We start from the raw sequence: 17,685 nt of genomic DNA on the forward strand, positions 1-17,685 counted from the left end.
GTCAGGCACTGCAAAAAGCACATGGGCAATGTGCCTCTCTCTTGGCTTTCTCGGGTTCGGCGGTGTCTGAGGAGTGTTTCCCTGCTGTCCTCTCGCTCATGGATTCCACAGTGTTGTCCTCCTATGAAAGTGATCCTCAGAATTTGCCGCAGGGCTTCACCATTCCCAGATCCTGCCGAACACATGCTCGTTAGACCTGACCCTGACTGCTAACTGTAGAGGTTAGTCACCATACGGTGACACCCCCAACCCTCCCACAATCTGCTCCTCTCAGCGGGGGAAGAAAAGTTCCAAGTGGCAGTTTTCTGACCCAAGCAGAAGAAGAGCAGCAAATGACCATACAGGTGTCATTTTTAAGAAGAAAAAAAGGAGAGGGCTGCGTTAGAGTGGGCTAGGATGCGGTGGTATATCTTGATCAGGCATGTTCATTAGGTGGACCAAAGCAGGCTTTTGATGGCTGGACTTTAATAATTTGATGTCTGGAGCTGGTAGCCAGTCTCAGGAGGAGGCAGTGGCCAAATAAGGGAACAGACCTTGGTGGCTAGCTTTAGCGATGCATTCTAAGGGTTTTCAGCAAGGCAGAGAGAACTGGGGAGAAGGGCAAGGCCTGCCAGGGCCACATGCTCCAGTGGGCTAGTGTCTCTTTACCCCCTCCTGTTTGATTTATTATTGAGTTGCTGTGAGTTGGGTAAATGAGTATTGTTTTCTCTGGTTGCTTCCTGATGACATCAGGGCATAGTTGCTAAGGGACCCTAGGAAGCTGGGTTGTTGGTGAAGGCCGGGAAGAACAGTTAATGTTCAGGTTCTGCAGGACCAACTGAGGCTAGAAAAGTACAGTCTGATGCTGGACCAGGATGCAGATTTTTGAGGAAAAAGATGGCCCTGGTGCTGGGGTTTGCTGGAGTCTGCAGCTGATTTGAAATCTGCCCAGACAGATATATAGCTACTTTAACAGAGGTAAAGTGAAGGAGTCTAGAAAAAATATTTTTCTTGATGTACATTTGAAACTGTTAGGTTCATGGTCCTGGTAGCTGGAAAAGGAGTCTCAAGACCAGGGAAAGGGGGACAGATCCCAGGGAAATGAAGAGAGATCCCACCCTTAGGAAGAGGCAATAGGCAGGAAAATTTAGGCTGTTGTTTGGCAGGATACTTACTTAAAATCTGTTTGAGAGTGCTTGAGAGGAGCCTGGAAAATTCGGATTGGCTATATAAAGTTAATTGGGGGAACAACTGTTATCTGAAAGCAGGGTCTGGTTGGGTTGTGGACAATGCAATTTAAGAGGCTCTTGTTACATCAGAATAGTCTTTTGGGGGAGTTTAGGTGGGTTTTGAAATTAAAATATTGTAGGAGCATAGATGATTGAGGAGGCGCTTGGCAAATGGTGAGAGGGAATGTCTGTAATAGGCTGGAATGTTGGTGTGGAAGGGTTGGGAGAATTTAACTTTGGTTCCCAAAGTGAGACTTGGATGGTCAAGGGGACAAGTGGTCAGTAGTGGGGCAGAGCACTGGTAACTGTGGTGTCAGTAGCAATAGAGGGACTGTGACTGACAGAGGACTTTGAAGAGAGGGCCAGAGGAAGCCGTGAGAGGCCTTGAAGGAGGCATCAGTGAACATGAGGAGAGAGTTTATTGCATGACCTTGACCCAAGTGAGAGCTTCGCCATGAGTGTGTGTGTGCATTGGACAGAAGACCAATGGGTTTGGTTATGTATTGTAATTGGGAGTGCAGGATTTGTTCAGAGCATTTGATGTCTGAGAATGTCTGGACAGTTAATGAATTTAGGGAAGGCACTTCATGGAGGATGTTTGGCAATCATAAGGACAGAATGAAGTAGGAGTGTATGAAGGGAGATGAGATTGTGGGAATGGATGATCTCAGGGGAACAGGAACTGGAGGGTGAGGATGACTGCACAGAGTTGGTGTAAGGATAGTGTCCTGTGTTGTAGGAGGGTTAGGTGTCTGGGTTTCCTCATTATCTGGGTTTGCAGTAGGGTAGCCTTTGGGGAGGGGAGGGGAGTCACGAAAGTGAGGTGAATCATAAAAGTGGGGTGGCAGCTGACAGGCTGTCATGTCTATGTAACTGCTGTCTTTACTGATGATGGAGGGGTCAGTCAGAAGTGTATGTCTGACAGGAAGGTGCCGTCATTTATATAAAAAGTGTAGGCTAAGGGACCCTCTTGTGTGTAGGAGGAATCCTGTGCAGGAGTGAAGGGGTCTGGAGAAGCTGGGGGAAAGGGAGAAGCGTGGGGGGACTGTGTGGAGGACAGGTAAGGAATGTGCAGGATGAGTTAAGCAGGGAGGGTTAGACTCTGAGTCAGGGAAAGAGCCTGGAGTCTTCTGTAAGTTAAACGTTGAGAGTGAGTGGTTAGGATAGAATGTGATGGGAAGGACCCCAGTGAATTTATCAGCTTCAGAAATGAGCAGACAGGTTGTGGCAAGGGTGCAAAGACAGGGAGGCCACCTGGGGAGTGTGTACTATAAAGCTTTGGAGAGGTGAACTACGGGGACAAAAGTCAGTCTGAGGAAGTGTTTGCATAGTTTGGTCGTGTAAGGACGGGAAGATTTGTATAGATCTGTGAGGCCGAGCTGGAGCTGCAAGCGGAGTGTCTTTGAGTTTAAAGAATTGTTTACTGATGGGAGAGAGAGGCTCGTGGGGGTGAGGCAGAAGCAGCTTGGTATGGAAGATGTACTAGGATTGGGGATTTAGGGATCTATGAGCAGAGGAAATTGACCATCATGGCAGAGATAAGGAGCACAGATGGGTGAGGTGGACTAAAATGAGGGGGTTATGGGTTGAGGTGAAAGGTTCAAGTCAGTTCTGGAGAGGACATCTTTTCCTAGTGAGGAAATGGGTCATGAGGGGATGAGGAGGAAGAAACCTTGGCCGGAGTGAGTTAAGGGAGGGCTCTGGAGGGCTCTGGAGGGCTCTGGAGGGCTGGTGTGAATTCTGACTATGGGTGAGTGGGACCCCAACAGGAGCATAGAGAGGAGGAAGGAAATATGAAACAAGTTTTCATGTGCCTTAAGTCATCTATTTTTAAAGAATTATTTATTGTGTATGTATGCAGGAAAGGGCATCAGACCTCATTATAGATGGTTGTGAGCCACCATGTGGGTGCTGGGAGTTGAATCAGAGTCCTCTGGAAGAGTAGGCAGTGTTCTTAGCCTCTGAGCCCTCGCTCCAGCCCCAGTCACATCTTTTAAAATCACAACTTAAGCTTTTACATCCTCAGACTGTAGAAATACTTTATACTTAAAACAAAACAAAAAAAAATCACTCACCAGGAGACACAGGTGATTGATCACTGAGAGTAGCCATGGTAAATCAAGTTCCTTCAAAAGCAGGAATAGTGAAAAGTTACTTTGAGATTTCTTTTGTGAGCTTAACTCTTATCTGAGTCTGGTAACAAGGTAAGCTGTGTCTAGACCTAGCAGTAGCTCTAGCAAAGCGAGGCCTGATTTTCACATAGGGAGAGGATTGGGAACAACCGAAGCCTTGGTTGCTGCTGTTTAGCAGGCAAAGCTGTCCCTGGCCTACTTGTCCACACCATCAGAGATCTGAGAGCGAAGAATTTCACCTGAGAAACAGGAAGTGCAGACCAAGCAGCTTCTGAATCTGTTAAAAATGACAGACTTACCAGCAACTTGGACAGTTACCCTAGGGTCCTCCAAGGTCATTAGGGACAGAGGTCCCTGGGCAGCATGATCCTTTGACCAGCCTCAGAAGATTCTGAGGACCTTCTTGTGGAATAGGAACTTTGGAGGAGGGGGAAGCTACTGGCCTCCCTTGTGTAGGCAAAGGAGGATAATCAACTCTCCAGTGCCCTACTTGTCTAAGGTTTGGACTAGGTTACAGCAGTGGAAGGTGAAGGGGGAAGGGTAGTTTTACACCCAGTGGCCAGCTTTGTCACATTTCAAGTAAGCTCCATGTGGAGGTTCTCCTGACCCCATCCATTTCTTTGGGAGAGATTAGGGGTGTTTTCAGGAGCTGACATGTCTATAACAAAGTCTGTTTTATTGAAAATGTTAAATGCCATGTTCAGCAGATCGCTGACAAGTTGAAGATCATTATCTACTAAATATATCTAAAGCAGATCAACTTTGTCTATGAGTTGTTACCTGTTTCAAAGATTTAACTTTGAAAAAATATGCAGGAGGTAATATAAAATTTATTTCTGCAATTAATCATGACTATAAGCATAGTTATGAACATATTAAAAAATATGAACATCTCTGAGGTAGCTGATAATTAACTTGTATGTTTTGATTATGTGTAACAGTTTATAATAAGTTAATACAGCTTTTGTAAGATTAGAACTTGCAGCTTTATTCCTGTTAAGTTGAGCCTTAAAGTTTGAGTTGAATATTTCATTGGAAATCTTTTAACATGAAAACAAACCATAAACCATAAATGTAGTAAAGTTTTGTCATTACAGAATATACAGAATATTATAATTTCTGTGTGATTAAGTTTAAACTGAAAGCATTGTCGGGACAGGAAAGGGTTAAGGTGGGAAAGCAGCAGCAACAAGGGCCTTGGCCAGGGAGTTGTTAGTTTCCTTGGTTCTCAACAGTGGAGAATTTGACTTTAGGAAGGGAGGAGGAGCTGTGTCAGGCTGAAAGAAGGGGGCTTTCGGAGTGAGGGAGGGGCTATTGGACCCTTGCAGGTGGAACATGGAGCTGAGGAGGAAGGCTGAGGGGGTTCTGGGAGTGGGGTAGTGTGGGTGTGTAAGGGGGTGTCAGTCACAGTAGCCTTACACCCACCTAAGGAGGTTACAGAACTTCTAGAACAGAAGGAAGTGCCTGGTTGTCAAAGAGTGCTGGAGAAGCAGGTATGCTCATACTGATGTCCTCTGGACAGGCCAGGCTGGAGAGTGCACAGTGGGCAGGGCTGACGTGGGAGAGGGTGTGGCCCAGCCAGATTGGCTAGGAGAAGGAGGGGGGGCCATTGCAATGTTACCAGAGCCTAGGTGGGCAGGAAAGAAGAGGGAATGATGGAGCACCTGCGGATGGTGGGGAAAGCAGAGGTCACTACTGAGGGGAGTGACCTGTGAAGCTGTGGCTTGGGAGGGTTCTGCAGCATCCTGGGCTGATGTGAGGGAGAGGGGCAAGTAGGGGAGGAGGAAGTGGGAGTCAAGAACTTACCATTTGGTCTGTCTGGCCTTGGTGAAACCCAAGTGGATGGAGAAGTGGGGAGGGTGTCAGACAAAGGTAAGAAAGCCACCTGACCATGAGGAGGAAGGTGGATGGTGGTAAATCTGCTGGGTCACAGGACAGAGTTTCAGTTTTAGGAGCAGAAGAGCCAGGGAGGGGCGGAGGACTTGAGAGCAAAGAGACCTTGGGGTGGTGAGCAGGAAGCTTACTGGGAGGGTTTGGAGCAAGGAAAGTGAAAAGCAGAGACATAAAGGATCTCTTTCCCTTTTCCTGTGTGCTCACAAAATTTGTAAAGATTCTGAGTAATGTTAGGATCCCAAAGCTGTTAGGCAGCCTTTTAGATTGATTATCTCGTGGGTGTGGAGGCCGAGCCTGGGTACTACAGTGAATGAGCTTAGGAAATTTGATGTCTGAGTGTTGTAGCCTTTGGAGATTCTGGAGGAGACATGCCGAGGTCAAGTCACTGAGAATGGAGGGTGTGGGGCCCATCACCCTTGGTAGTAGTGGGTCAAAGTGAAGATACCAGGTGTCCCTGTGAATCTTGAGAGGCCAAGGAGCAGTCTCATAGAGAGGGTGGGTCGTCACCAAGACAATATCACCAAGGCCATGTCCAACGTGGCCTGAGGATGAATCTGCCATCTCTTGACAGTTTGTTTTGGAGGGGGAAAGGGCACCAGATTAAGGCAGTGCAACCCCTAAGAGGGAAAAGGGGAAGCCCTTACCTAACCAGACTGGACTGAATGTGCCTAACTAACAGCTAGTCCATGGGAGTTCACTGTAAACATTGAAGTTCATGGTGGGGTGCAGTCTTCCCCAGTCCTGCAGGACAGAGTGGGGACACTAGACTCTGGATGGCTGTCCCCCAATAACATGGTGACTGTTTAGGATGGCCAAGGTGGGGGACTTCCAATCAGCTGCTTTTGGATGAGGGAAATGGGTGCCAGAAGGACTGGAATATGTGAAAAGGGGCTGGGAAATTACCGGCCCATCCGAGTCTCAGCACCAATGAGGGAAACCCCCTCAGAATGGGGGTTCCTTCTTGGACCTCATAATAGGCACAAACCACACCCACACACTTATTTTCACAGAGAAATCCCTTATGAAGTGAAGGAGGGTTAAAGTGGCTGCTTTCTAACTCAGGCCGAAAAACAGATCAAATGACCATGCAGGTGTAATTTTTACGAGATGAAAAAGGGGAGGTCTGTGTTACAATGGGCTTGGATGCTGTAGTATATTTTGAGTGGACATGTGAATTAGATGAGCCAAAGAGGGTTGTTGATTGCCAGACTTCAATGCTTTGATAACCAGGCCTTAGTAATCAGCCTCGGGAGGAGTCAGTGGCCAAATAAGGAACTAGACCATGGTGGCTAGCTTTAGGGAAGCAATCTAATGGGTTTTGGGAGGGCAAAGGGAATGGGAGAAAAGGGCAAAGCCTTCCAGAGCCCATGCTTGAGTGGGTTCGAGTCCCTTCAGTTAGTGTGTAGCTACAAGTACTGAGTCATCAGTTACACACAAACACACATAGCTGCAGGCTGACTCCTATACAACCACACACAGAGACACACATGCAAACACATCCACAGCATAGATGCATCAGGCACAGGGCATTGTACCTGTTGTTGTCCCATAATGATGGTCTTTATCTTCTACAATTTCCTCTGTAACTAAAGAAAGGATCCCATGTTCCTCTCAGAGACAGTGGAGGTGCCTTAGCTCTGAGGTGAGCAGATTTGGGTTTTCACAGACTTGGTTCCCACATGTGACCTTGACTCCCTCTTTCCTTGCTGGTCTCACTGTGAGATCAAGTGATAAAGGAATAAACTTCCCGGCATTCTGTTACCCAGGGACAGAGGTGGCTGCTCTCCTCTCTCCCCTCCTCAGCACACAATACACTGGCACAGAAATAGGAGTCAGGGCTTCCGGGTGCTGACGTCAGCTGCTCTGCCCCAGTTCTCCAACTCCTAGAATTGTGCTGTGACTCCCACAGTGAAACCAAGGAGGAGTTTATGGTCAGGGCGTAGGCAGGACACCAGTAAGACTGTGACAGGACGTGTGTATGGTAGGAAGAAGGGATGGCTGTGTCTCCAGACAATCAGAGACAGAGCTTCCAGACGATAGCATCAGCCCCTCTCCCACAGCCTCTGCTCACCCAGCCATTCTAACCTGTCAGGGGAATCAATGAACCTAACTCTGGGGACTGAAATGCCACAGTCTGAGCAGGCAGACCTTTACTGTTGCTATCAGTGTCAGTGACATGTACTTGTAATGTACTTTCCTGTAAATGGGACCAAGAGGCTCCCACCCTCAGAGACAACTTCATTAGGGACAGGCCATGCCACCTGCTGATAGATGTCTTCTGCTACATGGCAACATGGCTGCTCTGTGATCAGAAGTATTGAAGCACATTGAAATATATGTATATATTTAGATATACTATTTTTTTTTCAAGACGGGGTTTCTCTGTGTAACAGTACAGGCTGTCCTGGAACTCACTCTATAGACTGGGCTGAGCTAGAATTCACAGAGATCTGCTTGTCTCTGCCTCCCGAGTGCTGGAATTAAAGGTGTAAATCACCACTGCCTGACTAGGTATACATATCACATGTATGGAAAGGCTGGAATAAAAAATGAGGATTATAATGGGAATGGGGACATAAATTTTGCATGGGAACCTGGCCAGGTCGTACCACCCAGATGCACCAACCATCAGTAGAGGTGAGCTGAAGCCCTATTTGATGACACTAAATTCTGAATGAGGAGACACATTGGACAAACTTCCATATTGTGGATTACATCAGACAAGTCATTGAAGAAGATCCAGCATCACCAAAGAAGGTAAACTTTCTTGCTCCAGGCTGTTTGGATACAAGGTACAGCATCAATTTCTCCCCGGATGTCTGGAACTTCAGAAAGAGAATAAGCTATGGATACAAGAGTATTGTGTTTGGAATGTGAAATGAGCTCCACAGGCTCCTGTATTTCACGCTGTGGATCCTGGGACGGGGCTGTTCATAGGTCTGGAGCCCAGGACTGTGAATTCCCTGCCTCGTGTCCTCCAGCTCTGTCTGCTGCTTCTCTGTCATCTCCCAGACAGCCTTCTGCGTGGATGGACCCCACCGCTTCTGCCACCTGCCACCTCTGGAACATGACCTGCAGTTCTCCGACTCTGAGACAAAGCAGACCTTCCTCCCTCATGCTGTTTTGTCGGGTGTGTGGGTCACCACACTCAGAAGTCACTAATGTCAGTGTGGTGTGCACATGGATGGAGCTGACAGAGGACTCGGGCCTTGACCACTGCCTCTGGTTTTCTGTAGGATTCCAACACTGACCTAACATGTGCTTTATTTTCTGCCCCTGGGATGCCATGCCTGCCTCTCTCCTCGTCTGCTGGGAAAGCTATCAGTATGGAAATTCCACCGGGACTTTAACCAAGAGCCCAGTCAGGTGTTTACCTGAGTTTCTTCTCTGTGGCTGTGACAAAATGTCCTGCAAAGCCATGTAAGGCAGCCAGGGAATCTCTGAGGTCACAATTCAAGATTGCACTGCCCTCTAGTGGGAAGTTCCCAGTGGAACAGGCCTGAGAGAGCTGGTCCTGTGGCAAACACAGTCAGGGGTAAAACAAATTCATGTTCAACTACCCTTACATACTTTATGCAGTCCAGAATCCCATCCTTGGGAGGAGGGTCCTGCTTCCCATTAAGATGGTCCTTTGATGTCACTGATATATAACATAAAGAGATAAAGTCAACTAATCCAGATAATCTCTCATTGGGATTCTCAGGGAGCCCTCTCACACTCGGTTCTAAGTTCTGTCAGACAACCAGAAAATTCATAATCGACACAAATGATCAACAGGGTAGAGGGACAAACAAGCTGTCAGCAGCTCCATGGCCTGGCCCTGCTGAAATGAGAACAAGGACCAACTGTGGCTCTGCGACTTTCGAGGAAAGCAGTCGAGCAGATCTTTTTTAATTTATTTTATTTACTTTTATGAGAGAAATTACAACAAGGAGAGACAGTTTATAATTAAAGTGGCAGTTGCCAATCACATTGGGTGAATTTCAATTCACTCTGATTGGCAGTGCAGGATAGGAAATAGACATCCTTATTTGTGTGAGGCAAGAGGATCTATACAAATGTTTATACTTCTGTTTTTACCAAGCTCCTCTTGGATGGAGCTTGCTAATAGTAACAGTCTCCATCTGTCGTGTGACTACTGTGTGGGGCTCCCACCTCTTACTGCGGTGTGTTTATCTACACAGTGTTGGGCATCAGATGCCCTCAAGGAAAAGTGACAAAGCAGAAATGGCTGTGAGATGCAGAAGTGTGTGGAGACTTTCAGAAGGGTAAAGGATCCAGGAGTCATTAGACCATAAAATCAGGAATCCAAACAATATTTTCATGTGTGTTTTACATACTATTTTAAAGAAAAAGAGATTTCCTTTTTTTTTACAGTGTTTTTCTTTTTGTTTGTTTGGGTTTTTTTGGTTTTTTTGTTTGTTTGTTTTTGTTTTTTACACAGTGTTGATGACTGTTTCCTACTAAAGCACAACTGAGCTCTTGCCACAGTGATCTTCTGTCTCCAGGGGAGGAAAAGGAGCCCTCTGAGCTCCACAGACAAGGTTCGTTTGTCAGGCAGTGTCCAAAGCAAGGCCAAGAGTAAACACTTGATTGGAACTTGTGTCTCTTTTTCCTGTCATTCCCAGTAATCAGGAGGCTTAGATACATAAGGTCCCACCTTCTCTTCAAAAAGGTCTTCCTTATTAAGAAGAGCTATGGCATCATTTGCTGCAGCATCAATAAAGAGATTCTGCAGATAGTAAGACTTTTTGAAATAAAAGCCAGCAGAAATGGGACCACCAATAACTGAGGAAATAATCTGGATATATTTCCATAGTTTTCTCCCTAAAGACACATCGTCATCTTCTGTAAACAAATGGGGAAACCGAAGGTGCACCTTGAATGCAATCAGAGGCATGCGAAAATCTTTTGCAATCTCTTCCAGTGAGGCATCATCCAGCCCAAAGTAAGACCTGAATTGATTGAATGTTTCATCCAGATCCTCTAACTCATCCCTGATCATGCCAACAAATGGAATGGTGGCCCATGCTCCAGCCTTCAGGGCCTCTAGGAAGACTTTCTGCTTCAGGGAATCTCTCTTGAGGTTAATGGTGGCCTCAGTAACACTGCTCAAGGACAGCATGAAGACATGGCGCTTGTGGGCTGGGAGATCATATAGGAGTTTGCTTTCCAGTATTGGGAAGTCATACTTAGACGTATCAAAGTTAGAGACTAAGAAGACTGGAGGCTCACTGGAGAGAGCCTCCTTGAGATGACGTGAACATTCTTCTAGAATATTCTTCAGGACTTTCTTCTCGTTGAAAGCTTTAGGTTTGCTCGTCTTTTCATTATATATGTCACTATCTATCTTGGCTCGGACAAAGTAGAAATTCATGTTCATCCTTGCGATGGCTTTGGCTAGCTGGGCATCATTTTCTTTGAAGCGTGAAGTAGAGATGATAATGAAGAAGTCATACTCACCAAACTTCATTTCTGTTAGGTACTTCTCTGGTGGGAAGGAAGTGGATCCAATGCCAGGCAGGTCCCATAGTGTCACCTGGGGAAGCTTTGGGTGTAGATAAGGAGTTCTCTCTGTGGTGGTTTCTGTCGCCCCAGTGCGGGCTGCTCCTTCTTCTTCATGCCCCACCCCTCTCAGGGCATTGATGAACGAGGACTTCCCCGATCCTGTCTCCCCTGTCACAGCAATGTTCAGGGAGGCATTCTCGATGTCGCTCAGTGCACTGTGGATTACAAAAAGTGCTTCCTGGAGGTTTCCGTTCTCGATGTGGGATTTAATCAAGGTAATGGTTTCTTCAGAGACGATTTGGCTTTCCCTCTTAAAATTCTTAAAGAATTCATCGATGCATGAGGCCCAAGCCATGACTCTTTATGGTAGAGGCTGAATGGAGCTGAAAGGAGAGAAATTGTAATCATTAATTAAAGCAGGAAAAAAAAATGTTTTTTGCTGGTTCATTAAAGTAGGACCCTGACCCTGACCCACATCAGAGCCGGCGTTGTCTGTCTTCTCTTCTCTTGGTTGCTGCTCTGGTTGCTGCTGCAATTGCTGCCCTGGATAGGAAGAAGACTTTTGCTCACACTCCTAGGAATTTTCTTGTACTTCTTTGTCTAATTCAGTCTCCACTTACTCTATGCAGTTACCCACTGCAGCCTTTATTATCATTTTTGAAGTTCCATTTAAATGCCTTTATTTTCATTAAAATGACACCCATACACGTTATCAAACCTAAAAGGACATGAAAGAAGTAACATTTCTATTGGCTGGGTCCTCAACCTCACGTGAACCCTTCACTGAGTTGCCTGTGGGACCTCAAGGCTTCTGGTCTCTTTGGATAGTTATTCTTATGAGGACATGAGACCAGACAAGGGACTGAAAAGGCTGAATTGAAAAGAGATGTCCAACTAACTGTGGCTTCCCTTTCTTCTCTCAGCAGAAGCGGGGCAAGATGTCCATGGTCGAGAGACTCCTAAGTGAGGTACTCTGCTCTCTGGTGTTCAGATGCTCAGTTGGGTACGTCACTGTGTTGTGTTCTCTGGGGTGACTAGGTCTGAAATCAAGACAACTAAGAATCAGAGCATCCACACCAGGCATTGAGAGGGGCATCCTGAGAGATCTTTGACAAGCATCCTGAATAATGCTGACAGATTTGTGAGGTCATAAAATTTCTCAAAACCATGCTGGCTCAGAGACTCCAGAAAAAAAAAAAACATCAGGATCAAATTGGGGTAAGAGGAAAAACTATATAAAAAGATGACTTTTGGAATCCTCTCATTTCATATTTACTTAATTATACATATATACATGCCGTCTGTGTATATGTATATAGGTATTTGTATATTTATACACTTTAAATGACATTATGCCATTGACTGATAATGCCTCCCCTCTGAGTCATAGGGTAAAAGAAACATCATTGTCAGACATGAGAAACTTCTCTCTAGTTGTGGGTCAGGGGAGCCCACGCTACTCCTCAAACAGCACAGGCTCCTGCTATTGCCCTTGCTTGAGTCCTAGAATTTGAAGGGTGCTGTGCTGAAGACACAGCACATTCCAGATAAAGGACGCATAGCAATCAAGCTGCATCTGATCCATAATCTCCTCCCAAAGGCCCAGCTTCCCTAACGTCAGAAGGAGCTGTGAGAGTTTCCAAGTGAGGAGAACATTCCTTAATCCTGCCCAGCTGCGACTCCCGTGAGCCACAGTGATGACCATCACACTGGGGTAACTAAAGGTGCAGGGGTGGCATTTGTGTGTTGGTGGTGACCCACACCTGTTTAATTGTGCATCACACTGGCTGAAGAAGAAGAAAATCGTGCCTGGTAACTGAAAACCTAACCAACCACCGTGTGCTGCTAGTGAGGTCACAGATCTCAGAGGAGAATTCACTATGGTCACTTTCCTATCCCAGAATATTCCTAGCTGCTTTCCAAACCCTTTTCTTTATACCCACAGGTACACGGAGCTCTCTCTAACCACCAAAGATGCTCCTTTTCACAGCAGTGAGAGATCTCTTCAGAAAGACACAGCTGGTCACAAAGCAGAGAACAGCTGACTTTGCCGTGCCCAGCCTCGGTTGATAGCACAAACCTTAACCTAAGAGAGAGAAAACACTGAGGAGGAGGGTGCAGACGGCACAAGAGTCAGAAGACCACACAGTCCGCTGCAAGGCTGAGTCTTCTGGATATGACCAAGATACCCATAGAACCTCAACACTATGGCTTTTTACACAAGACCTGAACACTGACACCAACAGTTGACGTGCCAAAGTGAATGTGGGAAATTGCGTGGGTTGTCACACGTAGATGAAGAGGCACAAGTGGTAACAAGCTGCCGAGAGGCTGAAGTAGTCTCAGCCAGAGAGGAGCTTCCTGGTTGATAATTCAATTCCAAATGTCCAGCCCTAATTCCCATCTGTCTGTCTCTTTATCTGACACTATCTATCTATCTATCTATCTATCTATATATATATATATATATATATATATATATATATATATATTCTATTGATGTCTACCAGTATACCTATCTATACAAGCTATGCTAAAAGCCGCAGGTTGAGTGTATGTATTTATTTGTTAGTACACTGTCACAATAATAAAGAGTTAGAGAGCACACATCTGAAAGGGAACAGGAGGTCTGGAAGGGACAGCAGGGAGGAGAGGGAGAAGGATGCTCTTATATTGTATTAAACAAAAGGACCCTCGCTTTGTGACAAATATTTAAATTAAATAAATTCAAAATTGAAAAAGGAAGAAAGACTACTGTTAGAGGCAAGGGCACTTGAGGAGACCATCCTCCAAAGAATGTAATTCACAACATCTATCTAAGGACACTGCAGTGATGTCCCTAAGCCAGCCAGGGTTACATTGCAGGACATTATCTCCAAACATTGATCAGAGCCCGCCTGACCAGCTGCCTGCTTCATGAGATTAACACTTACATATTAATACTGGTGGTTGTCAACCTTCCTGCATACCCACTACCCACCCCATGAGGCGGTCTCCTGTCCCTCAGAGACTTCAGATCCCACAGATCCAGTGCCTGCCAGGCCTCTTGCCCATCCACTACCTGGCCTGTCAGACTTGCCAGCTGTCTATCCACCTATTCCCCAAGAGAGGTCAGCATTCCCCCCTTTAGGCCTTAGACATCCAAGTTCACCTGACCCCTGTTGACCACCCCATGTATCAGAATCGTCAAAGCCCACCCAACTGCTTCCGATTATAAAATAAGTAAGGCAGTAAATATATACAAAAGAAAATCCACCCAGTGATCTAAGCATATACGAACACAAAAACTTGGTTATATGAAAACCCAAGACAGCTCATCTCCTCTAAAAACTACAAACTCCAGAGTAACGATCTTCATGAGAAAGACTTAGATAAAGTTCCAGGTGAAGAATTCACAAGGATGATTTAAATGTGATCAGAGAAAGAAGATTCAAGCAATCATTTTTTAATTAAAGACAAGTCAACACAGGGCATGAAAATAGAATTCAATAATGAGAAATACTGAGCAAAATCTTGACTTAAATGAAGCTGGAGCTGAAAAATGCATTAAAGCTAATGCTCAGAACAAAGACACACCATCAGAGTGGATCATATAGAAGACAGAATATCAGAAATTGAAGACTATGTGGACGAATGGGAAGACTTGGTCAGAAAAGACCATAAAAATTGAAAAGCCCATGAGCAGAACATGTGTGACCTTGGGAACACCATGAAACACATCTGCAGAGACAGAGCAGAACTCCATTCCAGCGACACAGAAAATATTCTCAACCAATCCTAGCAAGAATGTCTCCAAATTTAGGGAGAGAAATGCACATCCAAACAGATACAAAGACATGTAGATCTCCAGATACAAAGGGCAAAAAAGAAACTCCTGAAGTCGTATCACAGTTAAACCCCCTGAAAATACAGGGCCAAATGTCTGCAAACTGCCAGAGAGAAACAACAGGAAGTGTAAGATGGAGCCATCAGAATAACAACCGTCTGACAGCAGCAGATTCCTGAAAGCCAGGGGGCTCAACTGCTCTGCCAGACACTGTGGATGGTTGTTTCTCATCTGGGATTTTTTTCTCCATGGGGTACAGCAAAGACTCCAAGAGCATCTGGATATTCCAACCTGCTGTCTTCCTCCAAGCTCGACTACTTCAGAAGACCAGCTAGGTCCACACAAGCAGGTGGAAGGAAGGGCTGCTGCTTGTCTGCTTCAGGATGCTCTGTGGCCCAGAAGATGGCACAGAAGGATGCTGCTGTGAGTGCTCCCTGTCTGAAATCCCCACGCCCTCCTGCCCTGGAGTCAGTGCTCCCCTGCTCATGCTATCACACTTCTAGGGCTATTGGCCAAGCTGAACTTAGAACCCTTCACTCACCTCAGCAGTGGTGGCCTTGATCTGAGGGCAATGGCGGCTCTGGGAAAGCTCTCCTCTTAGGAGAGGTCTATGCACTGCAGAAAGGGAAGTTGCCTTGGAACGCTCTAGAACTGGAATTCAGACTCAGGATGTTCAGGAAGAAAAGAGGTGAGGTGTGGTCTCCTGTGTCCTAGGAAGAACTGAATAAAGGAAGAAGGAACACAGGAATGAACAGCCAGATCTTCCCCAAGATACCTCACCGTTCCCAGATCTTCCCCCAAATTACCTTACTGTTCCTGGTTCACACACAGCCCTTTCTGTCTACAACTTCCTGGTTAGGTATGAACTCTGGTTATACAAACCACCCCCAGAGAAGGGGCTGCACTCAGAATTGGTTTCAGTTTCCATTCCTAGAAATGGATGGTTTGCATGAAACAATGGGGTGGACCTTTAGAGAAGGTGGCAGATAGACCAAGCTGTTTTAGGTCGGACTTACTAAGCCTGTGGCGTGGCCATTATAGCAGAGTTAGTGGTAGAGATTCCCACTGGAGATTGGTAGCTCAGCTGTGGGCACCTATTGGGAAAACTACCCTTTTCTTGTGGGTCCCGGGTCATTTAGAGATTTACCAGCCTAACTTAACACTTAGGTTTTAATAAATTAGAGGCTTTTAACTAGAAATACACTGGCTAGGAAGAAACCAGAAAGAGTTCTCTAGGTAAGGCCCTGGACATGGTTATCAAAAGGATTATAAAGGAAAAAACCCACAAAGTTAAAATTTTGGGGAGCCAAATTAACTCATATCCTGTCTGGGTGTGGCCAAAGCTTGATCTTGTAACAGACATCCTGCAGATGCTTCAACCATCCAAGCAAGCAAAAGTCTCATACAAAAGCAGACCTTAGCAGTTAACCTGTTTCATCTGTGACACATTGCCTTGATTTTTTTATTTTATTGATTTTTATTGAGCTCTACATTTTTCTCTGCTTCCCTCGCAGCCTCTCCACTCCCATTTAAATCTCCCCCAAGGTCCCCAAACTCCAAATATACTCAGAAGAGCTTGTCTCTTTCTACATACCATGTAGATTAGATTTTATATGTCTCTCTTAGGGTCCCCATTGTTGTCTAAATTCTCCGGGATTGTGATTTGTCGGCTGGTTTTCTTTGGTTTATGATTAAAATCCACTTATGAGTGATCACATGTGATAATTGTTTTTCTTAGTCTGGGTTACCTCACTCAATATGATATTTTCTGGATCCATCCATTTTCCTGCAAAATTCAGGATGTCATTATTTTTTTCTTCTGTGTAGTACTCCACTGTGTAAATGTACCATATTTTCCTTACCCATTCTTTGGTTGAGGGGCATTTAGGTTGTTTTCAGGTTCTGGCTATGACAAACAATGCTGCTATGAACATCATTGAGCACATGTTCTTGTGGCATGATTGAGCATTCTTTGGATATAAACCCTAAAGTGGTATTACTGGATCTTGAAGAAGGTTGTTTCCTAATTTTCTGAGAAATTGCAACACTGGTATCCAAAGATTTTGTGTCAGTTTGCACTCCCACCAGCAATGCAGAAGTGTTCCCTTTTCCCCTCAGCCTCTCCAGCATAAGTTTTCACCAGTGTTTTTGATCTTGGCCATTCTTACTGGTGTAAGATGAAACCTCAGAGTTGTTTTGATTTGCATTTCTCTGATGACTAAGGATATTGAACATTTTCTTACATGTCTTTCAGCCATTTTAGATTCCTCTGTTGAGAGTTCTCTGTTTAGGACTGTACTCCAAATTTTTATTAGATTATTTGTTCTTTTGATGACCAACTTCTTGATTTATTTGTATATTTTGGAGATCAGACCTCTGTCTGAAATGGGGTTAGTGAAGATCTTTTTCCACTTTCTCTTCTATAAAGTTAAGTGTGGCTGGCTTTATGATGAGGTCTTTGATCCATTTGGACTTGAGTTTTGTGTATGTTGATAGATATGGATTTATTTTCATTCTTCTACATGCTGATTTCCAGTTATGCCAGCACCATTTGTTAAATATGTTTTCTTTTTTCCATTTGATATTTTTTGCTTCTTTGTCAAAAATCAGGTGTTTGAAGGTGTATGGATTAATATCAGGGTCTTCAATACAGTTCCATTGGTCCTCCTGTCTGTTCTTATGCGAATACCAGGCTGTTTTCAGTCCTGTAACTCTGTAGTAGACTTTGAAATCAGGGATTGTGATGCCTCCAGAAGTTCTTTTATCATACAGGGTTGTTTTGGCTATCTTGGGTTTTTTGCTTTTTCATATGAAGTTGAATACTGTTCTTTCAAGGTCTTTGAAGTATTTTGTTGGGATTTTGAAGGGCATTGCAATGAATCTGTAGATTGCTTTTGGTAAGATTCCCATTTTTACTATGATAATTCTGTCTACCCAAGAGCATGGGAGATCTTTCCACTTTCTGGTGTCTTCTTCAATTTCTTTCTTCAAAGATTTAAAGTTATTTCATGAAAAAAAAAAGTTATTTCATACAGCTTTTTTACTTGTTTGGTTAGATTTACTCAGAGATATTTTATGCTATTTGTGGCTATTGTGAAGGGTGTTGTTTATCTGATTT

General features: G+C 44.9%; 1 protein-coding gene and 1 long non-coding RNA gene across 2 annotated transcripts; one reads left to right on the top strand and one right to left on the bottom strand.

Annotated features, from left to right (window-relative positions):
- Nucleotides 1–9,093: 9,093 nt before the first annotated feature.
- Nucleotides 9,094–15,523, bottom strand: LOC148120995 (T-cell-specific guanine nucleotide triphosphate-binding protein 2-like). Its single transcript, XM_087910686.1, has 3 exons — nucleotides 15,374–15,523; nucleotides 15,109–15,287; nucleotides 9,094–11,124 (listed from the first exon to the last, which is right to left on the bottom strand). The coding sequence occupies exon 3, from the start codon at nucleotides 11,094–11,096 to the stop codon at nucleotides 9,852–9,854; it is 1,245 nt and encodes a 414-aa protein (XP_087766812.1). The 5' UTR covers nucleotides 11,097–11,124; nucleotides 15,109–15,287; nucleotides 15,374–15,523; the 3' UTR covers nucleotides 9,094–9,851.
- On the top strand, nucleotides 11,539–16,279 carry LOC148120996 (uncharacterized). Its single transcript, XR_015738886.1, has 2 exons — nucleotides 11,539–11,744; nucleotides 12,687–16,279. It is a non-coding gene; the product is annotated as an uncharacterized LOC148120996 (long non-coding RNA).
- Nucleotides 16,280–17,685: the final 1,406 nt, after the last annotated feature.

This window comes from Myodes glareolus, chromosome 9 (genome assembly GCF_982192425.1).
Source record: "Myodes glareolus chromosome 9, mMyoGla1.1, whole genome shotgun sequence".
Lineage (NCBI taxonomy): Eukaryota > Metazoa > Chordata > Mammalia > Rodentia > Cricetidae > Myodes > Myodes glareolus.